The 15,154-nt window shown below is 46.6% G+C and overlaps 1 protein-coding gene across 8 annotated transcripts in view; it reads right to left on the bottom strand.

Annotated features, from left to right (window-relative positions):
- The window catches only part of RNF144B (ring finger protein 144B), a 203,031-nt gene that overhangs the window by 141,428 nt on the left and 46,449 nt on the right, over positions 1-15,154 (bottom strand). For 2 of the 8 annotated variants that reach the window (XM_051832575.3, XM_089334369.1), the window contains exon 1: positions 12,133-12,464. The exons of 2 other annotated variants lie outside the window; for them this stretch is intronic. In XM_051832575.3, coding sequence (XP_051688535.3) covers positions 12,133-12,360 — 228 coding nt within the window. In that variant the 5' untranslated portion in view covers positions 12,361-12,464. Of the gene's footprint in view, positions 1-11,833; positions 12,070-12,132; positions 12,465-15,154 lie in introns of those variants that run through there. 4 more of the 8 variants (XM_070074321.2, XM_089334371.1, XM_070074320.2 and 1 more) reach the window with 4 other exon arrangements.

Raw genomic sequence — 15,154 nt, 5'->3', positions numbered from 1 at the left:
AACCTGGAGTGCCGGCACTGCAGGCAGAGGATTAGCCTAGTGAGCCGCGGTGCCAGCCACTTTCATTTTTTTTTTTTTTTTAAGATTTATTTACCTATTTGAGAGGTAGAGTAACAAACAGTGAGAGAGGGAGATAGGGAGAAAGGTCTTCCTTCCGTTGGTTCACTCCCCAAATGGCTGCACCGGTCAGAGCTGTGCCAATCCGAAGCCAGGAGTCAGGTGCTTCTTCTTGGTCTCCTATGTGATGTGCAGGGGCCCAAGCACTTGTGCCATCCTCTACTGCTTTCCCAGGCCAAAGCAGAGAGCTGGATTGGAAGTGGAGCAACTGGGTCTCGAACCAGCGCCCACATGGGATTCCAGTGCTTTCAGGCCAGGGCATTATCCTACTGCGCCACAGCGTCGGCCCCACTTTCACGTATACTTGAAATAGAGAGGGAAGAATGTGTACATATTTACTAGCTTATCTATATATATATAATGATGAATATGAATTTATCCATATATAAGAAGTAACATTATAATCACTGAATAAGTGAATTTTAAGAAAAATGAAATGCCTGGGAAACTTACAATTTGGTAACTACTAAATCATACTGATGTAATATATTTTCTTATTCCTTCTTTTGTTTTTTGTTGTTTTTTTTTTAAAGATTTACTTATTTATTTGAAAGTCAACAGTTACACAGAGAGAGGAGAGGCAGAGAGAGAGAGAGAGAGAGAGGTCTTCCATCCACTGACTCACTCTCCAGTTGGCAGCAACTGCCAGAGCTGCTCTGATCCGATGCCAGGAGCCAGAAGCCTCCTCTGGGTCTCCCACATGGGTACAGGGGGCCAAGGGCTTGGGCCACCTTCTACTGCTTTCCCAGGCCATAGCAGAGAGCCAGATTAGAAGAGGAGAAGCCGGGTTTTGAGCCAGAGCCTATATGGGATGGCAGCACCGCAGGCAATGGCTTTACCCGCTGTGCCACAGTGGGGGATGGGGGGCTTCTTTTGTTTTTAAAACAAGCAAGAGGGGCAGGCATTTGGCTTAGCTGTTAAGACACCTGCATCCCATCCCATATCAGACTGGCTGGGCTTCCTACCTGCCTCCAGCTTCAGACTTCTGCCTCCTGCCAAGTGGCAGCGGTGGGGCTCAAGTCATTGGATTCCCACCACCCAAATGGGAGACCTGGATTGAGTTCCCTGCTTCTAGCTTCAGCCAGACCCAGGCCTAACCCCAGGGAATGCAGGCATTTGGAGAATGACTCAGCAGATGGTAGCTCACTGGCTGGCTCGCTCTCTCTCCCCCGCCTCTCAAATAACTAAAGAATTTTAATAAAATCAATTAGACCAGCAAGAATCTTAAAAGCAAAATGAATTTTCATTTTAAAGATGTTACTCAAATTCAATGAAATCTCCCTCTGCCTCTAAAATAAAAACAATTTTACCCATTACCCTTTATGCTGTTCCAAATTGTAAACACAAATTTTTAATTCAAAATGTCACAGGAGTGACAGAACCAAAGGAAAGGTGATCTCATTACTGTCCAATCTGTCCAATTGTTAGGTAGGAAGTCAGTTATGAGCTTATGTGTGTGTGACATAAAGGCCTAGAGAGAAGACATCTATGTCCAGCATATGCATCTGTTGACAATGTTTCAGGGGCAGCCTGGTATTCACATCCTGCCCTGCCCCCTTCTACCTGATAACCTGCCAGGTGGAGATCCCGCCCCTTCTGCCTGACAGATCTTCCACAATCTCCCAGATGCAGCCCAGTATCTGCATTTCAAACACCCTGCTCTGCTCGGATCCCCATTCTCTAGGGGGTCCTGCTCACCCTTCCTCTGAACCCAGGATGGCGCCAACTAAGCTTCCTCCTGTCTGATACCTTCAAGGGAAAACTCAGATAGGAGCTTCTTAATATTTACAGCCATAAAATCCTTTGTTTCAGGAGGAGATGTGTGAAGACAAAGACCCATCTCCTTAACCCCATACCCCCAGCCAGCCTCAACCAGACTGCGTGCTCAGCCCTTTGCCTCTCTGCTGAGCTGCCCACCTGCCTGGCCAGGTGTAATCTCTCCTCTCAATCATGTAACCTTGCCCCTCCCCACCCCCCCCCAACCACCCCCCTACCCTCCGTCCGAGCGATGGCACTCTTTCCCAGGTCCTGTCTGGAGAGGTGCCCATCCATCCTTACGGATGTCCCTGCCCTAATAAACCTTGCTATTTTACCTCCCACTACTCTCTGTCTCACGCCTGAATTCTTTCTTGCACGAAGACAAGAACCCTGCAATTTCTCCGGTAACACAATCACAGCCAACACTGCTTATTTCCCATCTACTTGTCTAAACACAGACATGCGCAGTAGCACAGTGACCAGGAGCTCCAACTACCATTGAAGAGAATTCAAACAATCCAGACATCTTAGGAAATTACTGAGCTGAATGCATGTGGGTCCCTCCCTTCAGGGGAAGTCAGATGTCCTTGGAGAGGCTCAGCTGGGGAGGAACCGAGAAACCCTAACTGAGAAAGCAGATCTTCCTGCCCAGCCTCCAGCCTCCAGGAAGCCCAGCTCCAGGTGACGCCCAGCCACACCTTCACTGCAACTGACGAGCTGGACGCTCAACCCTCAGCCACTCCTGGATCCCAGAGCCCCAGAAACTGTGAAATAATGAAGGCTTGTCCATTTTTTTAGCAAGGGGGGAATGGCAGGGACAGCCTTTTGGCACAGCAGTTAAGGTGCCACTTTGTTCCATGCATCCCACATCACAGTCCTGGACTCCGCTTCTCAGTCCAGGTTCCTGCTCAGGTGCCTCCTGTGAGGCAGCAAGTGGTGGCTCCTGTGCTGGTCCTTGCCTCCCCCATGGGAGACCCAGGCCAAGTTCCCAGCTCCTGGCTTTGGACTGCCTCAGCCCTGGCTGCTCTGGGCATTTGGGAAGTGAACCAGCTGATGGGATACCCCTCTGTGTCCATTTGTCTCTGCTCTTGTCTCTACTTTTCAAATGCAGGTTAGTTAATTACTTAAAAAATAAAATGGAAACAAAGAGTAATGTGAGTACTTCATTTATGTAGATCATGAGCCAATTATTATGAGTTCTCAGAATTAACAACCCCATAGAAATAGTTTATAAAAAAAAAGTAATGCACATGGACTTATTTGCAGATCACATATATGATTACATTATTAAAATTCAACAGTAAACACAGGGAAGAGTATTTTATCACTAACATTTGTTTAGAATGGTTAACCTATAATGATATAAAAAGCAGACTGCTTTTCAGTCGGGTTTACTATTTTTTTGAGATTATAGAGATGAGGACAGGTGTTGTGGGGCAATAGGGTAAGCTGCTGTTTAAATCACTGGTAACACAGCCGGCGCTGTGGCTCGCTAGGCTAATCCTCCGCCTGCAGCGCCAGCACTGCAAGTTCTAATCTCAGTTGGGGTCCCAGGTTTTGTCCTGATCAGCGTAGTTCCAGCCGTAGCAGCCATTTTGGGTGGTGAACCAATGGAAGGAAGACCTTTCTCTCTGTCTCTCTCTCTCACTGTCTAACTCTACCTGTCCAAAAAAAAAAAAAAAAAATCACCAGCAACCTATACTGGAGTGCCTATTTGAGTCCCGGCTGCTCCATTTCTGATCCACTCAAGAAGGCAGCGGACAATGGCCCAAGTGCTTGGATTCCTGCCACCCACATGGAAGACCCAGATGGAGTTCCAGGCTTCTGACTTCAGCCTAGCCCAGACCTCACTGTTACAGCCATTTGGAGAATAAACTAACAGCTGGACCATCTCTGTCTCTGTCATTCCACTTTTCAAATAAATAAATCTTTAAAATAACTAACTAAATAAAATTATACAGATAATACAACCACTTTTTTTAATTTATTTATTTGAAAGGCAGAGAGAGAGAGAGAAAATCCTCCATCCACTGGTTCCCTCCCCAAATGGCAGCTATGGAGCCGGGCCAATCCAAAGCCAGGAGCCAGGAGCTTCTTACAGTTCTCCCTCACAGGTACAGAGGCCCAAGGACTTCCCCAGGCCATAGCAGAGAGCTGGATCAGAAGTGGAGCAGCCAGGACTCAAACCAGTGCCCATATGGGATGCCAGCACTGCAGGCAGCAGCTTTACCCACTATGCCACAGCACCGGCCTCAGATAACACAACCCTTATGGATCCACCCAGTGCACACCAACTCCTTCATCCAACTAAGTCAATTCTTGAATAAGTATGGTCTCATTTAAAAAAAATAAAAAAGGAGTGGGGAAGGCATCTAGCCTAGCAGTGAAGACACACATGCCCATATCAAAGTGAGACCAAACCCCTATCTTGCAAAGGCAGGACCCAGCCTTTCCCCTTCCTCCCTTAGCCCCAGGTATCTATGCCTGTCCTCTACCAAAAGGAAGTCACTGAACTGAGAGACCCGTATATCTGGCCCTACAAGGTGCTAATTACTGGACTCAAGAAGTCATTTGCTTCTCCAACAAATAAAATCTTGGTAACCCGTCCTGTTCGGAAGGGTTTGTGTAGGAGAATTCCAGGTCTCCAGGAAAGCATATTCCAGATCTAGGGCAAAAGCTAGCTACCATTTGTATTATCCCCAGATCAAATGAAGCCCACAAGGCCATTATAAAAATTTCATAAAGAGCACTGTATCACTGACCAATCAAAGGAAGGTGATGAGCATGACTGAGCAAGCAGGAACTTCAAAACGAGCTGAACACGACCTCTCAGCCCCAGTTTCAATCTGTGAGAATTCTTGGGGAGCCCAAGAATTAAGCAGTAGCTGTCCAGCTCCTTGCTTTGCCTTTGCAACCCTTGCAATAAACTCTTACTTTCTTCTACCACCCCAATGTCACTGATAGGCTTTTGGTGCCTCAGGCAAGTAAACCCAGATCTGGAGAGTTCTAGAGCAACATCTCCTACAGGTTTGGGGGGTCATTTGGCAACAAAAGTACGCCAGTTCAAATCCTGGCTCTGGCTCCAGCTTCCTTCCAATGCAGACCGTGGGAGACAGTGGTGCTGGTGCAAGTAATTGTGTTCCTGCCATGCATGTGGGAAACCTGGATTGAATTTCGTGATTGGGGCTTCAAGCCAGCCCAGCCCTGGCTGTTGTGGACATTTGGAAAGACAACCAGCCGATGAAATCGGTCTCTCTCTCTCTCTCTGTTTCTCTCTCTCTCTGCCTCTCAAATGAATAATTTTTTTTAAAAGGAGAGCAAAAGGGCCAGTGTTGTGCCATAATGAATGAGTTAAGCTGCTGCCTGCAATGCTGGCATCCCATATGGGTCCCAATTCAAGTCCTGGTTGCTCCAGTTCCAATCCAGCTTCCTGCTAATGTGTCTGGGGAAGCAGTGGAAGATGGCCCAAGTCCTTGAGACTCTGCATGCACATGGGAGACCCAGATGAAGCTTCTGGCTCCTGGCTTCAGCCTGGCCCAGCCCTGGCCATTGCAGCTATTTGCAGAGTGAATCAATGGATGGAAGATCTCTCTCTACATCTCTCCATCTCTCCCTCCCTCTCTAACTCCACCTTAAAAATTCACAAGGAGAGCAAAGAATTAGAACAGATAGAAGGATGTATTTTTAAATTATGCCCCCTCCTCAAGAATACCAGAGTCTTACAAAGGAGCCTATACTTCAACTATAATGTAAGTAACAGATGTGGCAACCATATAAAAAATTTATATATAACAATAGCACTAGGTTTTTTCTGTCTTTCAAGATATCACTGTTATTTTTGACTGCCACCATAAATGGAATAGCTTACTCCCTTTTTCTTAAACAGGAAACCTGAGGACACAAAAGTGAACCTGGGCGTCAACAGTAGCTACAGACATTCCCCTACTGACAAGCTAAAGACAAGTCACTAAGTCCACAGGGAAACCCACGACATCTAAGCATGATTCCTAAGCTCATACCTGCCCTATCCCCTGTAGAACAGAAGACCCAACCACACCCCAGCCATGTCCCAGAGAATGCCAAATCCAACCCTGAAGCCTCGAAAAAGCTGACATCTGCTGGCAGCAGGACATCAGCGCATTGCTTGCCTGCAACAACAATTAGAATTCTGAACAGCATCAAAGGTGAGATGAAGCCCAATGTGAAACCAAGACTGGGGGCCTGAAATCAAACACAGGGCTGTATGAGTAGGCGTTGGATGCACTTGGGACACCTGCATCCCACAGTGGAGAGCCTGTGTTCACATCCTGGCTCTACTCCTAACTCTGGCTTTTCACTGATGTGCACCCTGGGAGGCAGCAAGTGATGGTTTAAGTGCTTTGGTGCCACCCACATGGGAAAACTGGATTGCCACCAGCTCCTGGGACCAGCCCCAACCATCACTGGCATTTGAGGAGTATAGCAGAAGACGGAAGATCTCCATGTCTACCTGTGTTATCTCTGTCTCTCTGCCTTTCAAATAAATAAAAATAATTAAATAAATAAATATGTGTTTAAAAGATAAGTCTGTAGGGGCCTGTGCTGTGGCACAGAAGGTTAAACTACTACCTGCAGCACTGGCATCCCACATGGGCACCAGTTCAAGTCCTGGCTGCTCTACTGCCAATCCAACGCCCTGTTGATGTGTCTGGGAAAGCAGCAGAAGATGGCCCAAGTGCTCAGGCCACCGTACCCATGTGGGAGACCCGGATGAAGCTCCTGGGTGCTGGTTCAGCGTGACCTGGCCCCAGCTGATGAGGCCATTTGGGGACTGAGGGAAGATCTGTGTGTGTGTGTGTGTGCGTGTCTGTGTGTAACTCTTTCAAATAAATCTTTAAAAAAAAAATAAGTCTGTAAAATGAAGTGCCTCACAGACTTGGGCAGTGCAGCCCTGTTCTCTATGCAGGTATTTGACCTAATTAAATTCAATCCATTTCATTCCAACTAATGGTGACGTCTATGCCAGTCCCTACACTAGACAGTTGGTGGGAGGGAGACAATATGCGTAAGATGATCCCTGTCTACAGAAATGCTCTCCATCCAGGAGAAAGTGCAGGAACCCTGAGCTAAATGCAACGGCCTAAGGGTGGCCAGAGCACAAAGAAAACAGAGGAAAAAGCCTCGTTCTCCAGAGGCTCAGGGAAAGGCCCACACAGGGCAGCCAGGAACTCACCAGCAGGGGTCAGTACTTCAATATCCATCACCTCTATTTCATCAGGACGGTCACCAAGAAACGTGTCATGATTATTCTTTGATGAAAAAATTAGAAATACACTTATGAACAAATGAGACAGTTACTGAGGACCTATTTTATGCCAGATATAACAGATATCTTGGTCCCACAATATCCCCTAAATGTTATGTAGTATCATTTTTGTTTTAGGATTTATTTATTTGAAAGGCAGAGTTGGGCGAGGGGGCAGACAGAGAGATCTTCCATCTGCTGGTTCACTCCACAAATGGCAACAATGGCCACAGCTGGGCCAATCCGAAGTCAGGAGCCAGGAGCTCCATCTGGGTACAGGGGCCCAACCACTTAGGCCATCCTCTGCTGCTTTCCCAAGCATATTAGCAGGGAGCTGGATCTAAAGTGGAGCAGCCGGGACTTGAACTTTCATCCATATGGGATGCCAGCACCACAGGAGGCAGGTTAACCCACTATGGCACAACACCGCCCCTTATGCTTTATCTTACAGATGAAAAAACTTTTAGACATATCAAACTTACCTGGCTAGTCAAAGGCTGAACCAGATTTTGAACCAGGTTTATCTAATGCCAGTGGTTCTGTTAGGCAGGAAGATAGAAGAGGATGAGGAAAAGGAAACTCCAGGGGAATAACTGGGCCCCCTACCGGTAATAAGCCCCAGTCTGAATGCACACTGGGCCAACAGTTCTGTGCTAAGACGCCCACATGGCCTCTCAGATGTATTCTCTGTATTAAAGTCTGCCGCCTTGCTTTCCCCAGTTCTAATGTAATCTGGCACACTCACATTTCTCTGAAGAGGTGCCCATCTGTTCTGATGGATGCACTACCTCATTAAACTTTGTTACCTTGCTTACTATTCTGCCCCATGTCTGAAATTCTTTTCTAAGGGGAAGGCAAGAACCTCTATTCCAGCCACCTCTGCTAACAGTTCTGGCCTAAATCATCACTCCAACTCTCTTCTTTATAAATCATCTAAGTCATCCCCCCTTCTCTGTGGGTGCTATATACTGAGACCCCCAAGGAATGCCCAAAACCACAGGTAGTACCAAACCCTATAATTTAATGTTTTTCCCATCTTAATTAAGCAGCCATCATACATTGTGGCCACAACCTTTGCTGTTTGAGGTGATAGCAAAATTAGCATGAATTTCATTTTCCTTCTTCACACCTTAAGAAAATTTATTCTTACCCTAGATTTTAGGATCCTCAACATACAGGTTTTTTAAATTGCCTTAGTGGAAAAACTTCACCTTTTCAGTTAAAGCATTTTATGACTTCTCTTTGGCATATTGGAATTGCCAACATCACTTCTCTTGTGCTAAGGGCTCCTGGAATAGAAGTACTATGATACTGGGACAGCCAATCTGATAACTAAGACAGCCATTAAGTGACTACTGGACAGGCAGCACACACAGCAGAGTTACTCTGGACAAAGGGAGGAGTAAAATCCTGGATGGGATGGAATAGAACGTTGTAAGATTTCACCACACAGGGGCCAGCACCGTGGCTCACTTGGTTAGTCCTCCACCTGCGGCACTGGCATCCTATATGGGCGCCGGGTTCTAGTCCCGGTTGCTCCTCTTCCAGTCCAGCTCTCTGCTGTGGTCCAGGAAGGCAGTGGAGGATGGCCCAAGTGCTTGGGCCCCTGCACCCACATGGGAGACCAGGAGGAAGCACCTGGCTCCTGGCTTCGGATCGGCGTAGTTCCGGCCGTAGCAGCCATTTAGGGGGTGAACCAATGGAAGGAAGACCTTTCTCTCTGTCTCTCTCTCTCACTGTCTGACTCTACCTGTTAAATAAAAAAAAAATTTTTTCACCACACCACACACAATGATGTACAATTTAAGAACTTCTAGAATTTTCCACCTACTTTTTTCAGGCCACTGTTGAGTGCTCAGGTCACTGAAGTCACAGAGAGGAAAACCACAGATATGGGGCAACTACTCACATCTAAACCCGTGCCTTGGGGCTGGCACTGTGGCACAGCAGGCAAAGCCACTGCCTGCAGTGCCGGTGTCCCATATGGGCGCCAGTTTGAGACCCGGCTGCTCCACTTCCAATCCAGCTCTCTACTATGGCCTGGGAAAGTAGTAGAAGATGGCCCAAGTTGCTAGGCCTCTGCACCCACATGGGAAGACCCAGAGGAAGCTCCTGGCTCCTGGCTTCAGATCAGCACAGCTCTGGTTGTTGGGGTCAACTGGCAAGTAAACCAGCAGGTAGAAGACCTCTCTCTCTGCCTCTCCTTCTCTCTCTCTGTAACTCTTTCAAATAAATAAATAAATCTTTAAAAAAAATTTTTTTAAATAAATAAACCAGTGCCTTGTTTCTCTGCCTAACACAATCTTCAAGTTGACACAGTTACGCTGTTTTGCCATGCCAGCATCTGGAGCTGAGATTCTCACAACTGCTGAAGACAGAGCCTCTCCTTTCAACATTCATGAAGTCATAAAGCAAACACTGGGGTGACCTGGGGAAGCAGGAAGGTGTTTGATTTGCAGGACTTGGAGCTATGGTGGAGCTTCTGTGGCTTGGGAATGCCCTGCTGACAATGGGTCACATTTTCTAAGCAGCAAAAGGAAGTAAAATTTTGCAGCTGATATGACCCAAGAAGGAACATAAGATAATTCAATACTTCAAGCTTTATCCCACTTTGTTTCTCTGATGCATTCACAGCAGCACCAAATGCACCCAATGGACTGAACCCAAAGAAAATATCTTTCCAAAGCTCAGAGGGCATCCAAATATGGTCACATTTTGTTAACAATATCTGTATGAAGGAAAAAAAAATGGGCAGGCAACTGGGAGAGAGAGGACAAAGTCCACATGAAAACAAGGACCCATGGAAATGCTGAAATCAAAGGGAAACCCCAGCCTTAATTAAGACTAATTAAGACTCAGCCCTGATTCCCCAGCCCTGGCTCTCTCCATCACTCATAAAGAAAACACCCCATGGTGGTCCACTTAGCTTCTCCCCATCATCAGGAACACCACCTCAACAACTAACTCCAGGATCTTTGAATGTGGCACAGTTTTCTTGGGTTTAAGGAAATTGTGTCAAATTGTGGTTGGAGGAGAAAACCTGGCTAAGCATTCTTTTTTTGTTGTTGTTTTCTTTTAAAATTTATTTATTTATTTGAAAGTCAGAGTTACAGAGAGGCAGAGGCAGAGAGAGAGAAGTCTTCCATCCACTGGTTCACTCCCCAGTGGGCCACAACAGTCAGAGTTGTGCCAATCTGAAGCCAGGAGCCAGGAGCTTCCTCCTGGTCTCCCACATGGGTTCAGGGGCCCAAGGACCCAGGCCATCTTCCACTGCCCTCCTAGGCCATAGCAGAGAGCTGGATAGGAAGTGGAGCAGCCAAGACTTGAACCGGCACCCACATGGGATGCTGGCACTGCAGGGCACAGCGCCAGCCTCCTAAACATTCTTTTAAAAAGTTCAGAACAGTCCAAATAATGGGTTTGGACACACAAGAAGAAGAAAGTTGTTTTGTTTTAATCTGATTTTAAACTGAATTAGTAGAAACTGCTGCAAAGCTGAACAATGTAATTAGATCAATGTCCTAAGTGAATACAACAGGAAAAGAAACAGGGACTGAAAGAGCTTCTCTGCTTTTTCCACTAGAGTTGTTTAGTAACAGGAGGAGGAAGCACAAATACTATAGTTGCATACTTAATGCACGCAGTGACAACAAATAACTTTAAAATTATATTTCTTACAAAATATTTTTATAACATCTTCTAAAATAAATTTGTGTTTGAGGGAGATAGCATGATTGATCCCTAAAGTGTTACCAAATGGACCTATGTACATTGAGATAGTTTTCACACCCACAAAGAAACCTATAACAAGGTCTCAATCCTCAGTGTTGCCATCAGAATCATTCCTTTTGGAATGTCTTGATCTTTTTAGAAAAGAGTTTTCAAGCAATGCTGTCTTCCTAAAGATTTTTTTAAAGGCACATGTAATCTTGTTACTATTTTCAATTAATTTTTTAAGACTGAAAAAGAATCTTAAAGCTTACTGAAAAACAGGGAAGTGATTTAAAAAAAATCAAATGTATACCTGACAAGAGTCTTTATTATACCATGCCAGAGGAAATCGGGCATAATTGCACAAGTTTGAGAAACAATCCTACCATGAAGCCTGTGAACTTGAACTTGGAATTTTTCAAATATTCAAGCTAACCACAAGATAGCACATGGACCACAGTGTCAAAATACGAGAATATTTATCTTTAAAGTGATTTGCTTTCATCCCTTGCACTGAAATGGAAACACAAAAAACAATGTCAGTAGTCACGGTATCCGGCGAACATAACTTCAGAGAACAAGTAACTGACTTGTTTAACAAGGAACTGGTTTTTTTTCAAGGTTGATGAAAGAAAGCCAGGTCTGGTGACGCATATTTAATCACCCAAGGAAGTGATTAAAGTAAAAAGATTCCATTGGCACATTAAATATTAAATGCAACACCAAGAACATAGCCTCTTTAAAGCCTTGCCACAAACATCAACTTATTCCCCATACAAATTATGCCCCAGCCCAGCAGCAATGCTGACATTCAAATGATAAGCAGGCAAAGATTATTCCTACTGGCTTAAAAGAATGAAAAATAGCTTACAGAGTGAATTTTCAAGCGCTTACAAAATGTGGAGAGGAGCTGGAAGTTGGGGCATGGAAAAAATATGAAAGTAGTGAAGGTAATTCACTTACCAGAAAAGGATACAAAAATAATCAACTCATTCAATGAAAACATAATGCAGAATTAGGTCAGCAACACTAAAAACATAATCCAGAATTAGGTCAACAACACAGACCTAGAAACCTCCTTCCTGTCTCCGGACTGCACACAGTTCACAGAATAAGCTAGCTGCTTTTTCTCCAACCAATCCAACGTGAAAAAGCTAAGCAAGACGCACGTCCAGGTGAGCGAGGCTCCTCCCACTATGAGAGTGTCAAGTTACATCAACCGGAGCGGCAGCCCAAGCAGACTCCAGGCCAAAGACACTTACAGCGGAACGGAGCGCAAAGCTTGTCCGTAAAGAAATTCTGTCCGCATTGCTTGGCCCAGCGTCGGCCTTGGAAACTTCATCCACGCCTGCAGCACCAGAGAAGCTACACAGGAAGGAGAGAGGCTGCACGGGGCAGCCGTCCCCAGTCCCTTCTAGAACTCCAGGTGGCCTAGAGACGTCACTCGCATTAAATGACAGGTGCTGGGAGGGTGAGGGAGCCCATCCCATCTGGTCCCGCTTAAGACTGGCCAAGAGCAAAGTTGGCTCCTCTGCCCTTCCCTCTCTTGTCCGGTTCCTCTTCTCTTCCCTCTGTTCTCCCCACAGGCCTGGAGCTCCGCTAGTGCCCGGATAAGCCCCCTGTGTTCCAGACGGACAACCTTTCTCTACTCTCCATTCAGCCTTGTAATTCCTACTCCGTACAGCTGGGGGAGCGAGGGCAGGAACACGATCTGATTACTATAACCCACGTGAATGTGAGATCATGGACTGCATCTTCTCCCCAGCTCCACTCCCCCAGGCTCTCTCCTTGTGTGACCAACCCCAGCTCCAGGTCCCCCATCTTCCAGGCAGGGTGGAAAAGGACCTGGGGATCAGGTTTGGGGGTATGAAGGGTTGTTTTTCTGTTGCCTGATCAGTCACACCACTTGCTAGCACTGGGGGACAACATAGGATTTCTTGAGAGGCGAGAGAAAGGCACTCTTTCCTACTCCACATTCTCTTATGGGCACCAAAGAAGTGCAAGGCCAGGCGGCTTCTGCAGTCTGAGAAGGCGTGAAGTTCAGGCACATAGGCTGACTTGAGGATGAATCTTGAAGTTGTTATGCTAAATGGGATAGGCCAGTCACTAAAGGACAAATACTGTCTGATCCCACTTCTATGAGGGCCCCAGAGCCATCAGACTCATAGACACAGGCGTGGAAAGGTGATTTAAGTTACGGCTTGCTGTGGGGAGTGGGAAAAGGAGGGTTTCTATTTGAGATGATGAAAAAAGTCTGGGAAACAGATGGTGGTGGAGCTGCAAAAAAAATTGTAACTGTCCTTAATGCCACTAAATGATACACTTCAAAATGGTGGAAATGGCCAATTTTATATTACATAAATTTTACCACAATTTAAAAAAGGGGGAACTTTTTAAAGGCTTATGGTTTCTTTTACTTGAAATGTAGAGTAAGAGAGAGTGAGAAAGCAAGCTTCCATACTCTGGTTCACTCTTCAAATGCCCATAACAGCCAGGGCCGGGGCAGGTCAAGGCCAGGAACCTAGAACTTCACTCAGGTCTCCCACATGGGTGGCAGGGACCAAAGTACTTGGGCCATCATCTGCTGCCTCCCAGGTGCCTTAGCAGGAAGCAGGATCTGAAGTAGAGCAGCCAGGTTCAAACTGGTGCTCTGAGATGGGATGTGGGTTTCCCCAGCAGCAACTTAACCTGCTGCACCACAGTCCCCAGCCCACAGCTCACCCATTCTCCACTGAAACCAGTTGTGGTCCTGGGACTTCAGCATCTGTCCATCCTCTTTGGGTCCACTCGGGGAGACACATCTTGTCACTCCGGGGGAGCCTGGCTCCCAGAACGGCTCTAGAGGGACACAGGAGAGGCTCCGTTGCCCCTGACTTGGCTAGTGGATGGGGCTGCCAGGGAGCTGTAGCTACTTCCCCTCCTTGCGTTTTTCCTGTTTGCTAGAAAATTGGACCCCACTCCTCATTCTTGTTCCCCATGCTTCTCTATTCCAACCCCAGGGCCAAACTGCCAAGAGTTGGATGACTGGGTGGCCTTGAATCCCTATTCACTATTTTCAGGCAAACCTAAATGTAACCCAGGTACTCATATTACGAAGCCTGAGTGAGTTCCATGGGTTCCTGGGAACCTAACACCTTTCATGGAGTAACTGAAACAGCCACTAGAAAAAAACACCATGGAAACTTTTCTCTCTTCCTTTTTTTTTTTTTAAGATTTATTTTATTTTATTTGAAAGACATAGACACAGTTACAGAGAGAGAGATGGAGAGAGAGAGATCTTCCATCTGCTGGTTCACTCCCCAAATAACCATAACAGCCAGGGCTTCTTCTAGGCAGAAGCCAGGAGCCAGGAACTTCTTCTAGGTCTCCCATGTGGATACAGGGGGCCCAAGTACTTGAATCATCTTCCACTGCTTTCCCAAGTGCATTAGCAAGGAGCTGGATCAGGACTCCAACGGGTAACCATATGGGATACCTGCACCGCAGGAGGCAGCTTAACCCAAGATGCCACAGAGCTGGCCCCTTCTCTCCTGCTTACCATATGCCTAGTCACTATGTAACAACATTTACTCACTCACGGATCTATATATTAGTCAGGAATTGCTAAGCCATACAACTGTGTTGCATAGTGTAAAGGTTAGGAGCAGAGCTCTGAAGACAAACTTCTTGCTCCAGATATGCAACCTCAACAGTCCCTCCTCATCCACCCTGGAGATCATGAGAGTGCCTATCTCATAGGCTATGACAAAAACTAATGTGCTACACTTAAAAGGCTTGGGAAGCAGGGCGGGCAACTGGCCCAGCAGTTAAGACACCAGATAACAAGCTGGCAGGCCACATCACAGTACCTGGGTTTGATCCCACCTCTGGCTCTGAATCCCTGCTTTCTGCTAATGCAGACCCTGGGAGGCAGTGGTGATGGCTGAAGTAGTGGGTCCCTGCCATTCACCTGGGAGACCTGGATGGGGTTCCTGGCTCCTAACTTCAGCCTGGCCCAGCCCTGGTTGTTGTGGGGAAATGAACCAGTGCATGGGAACGCACTAGCTCTCTCTTTCTTAATCTCTCTGCCTCTCCAATTAATTAATTAATTTAAAAGGTTTAGGGTGGGGCAGACGTCTGGCGCAGCAGTGAAATGCCGCTTGGGATGCCTGCACACCATGCAGGAGTGCCTGGATTCCATTCCCGCTCCCATTTCTGATCCAGCTTCCTCCTACTGTGTACCTCAGGAGGCAGCAGGTGCTAGTTCAAGTACTTGGGTCCCTGCCACCCACAGGGAAAACTCAG

Source organism: Oryctolagus cuniculus, chromosome 5, assembly GCF_051225735.1.
Source record: "Oryctolagus cuniculus isolate XC-2025 breed Fujian yellow rabbit chromosome 5, ASM5122573v1, whole genome shotgun sequence".
NCBI classification, from domain to species: Eukaryota; Metazoa; Chordata; class Mammalia; order Lagomorpha; family Leporidae; genus Oryctolagus; species Oryctolagus cuniculus.
Note: the sequence above shows the minus strand (reverse complement) of the source record. Positions and strands in the feature narration are given on the sequence as shown.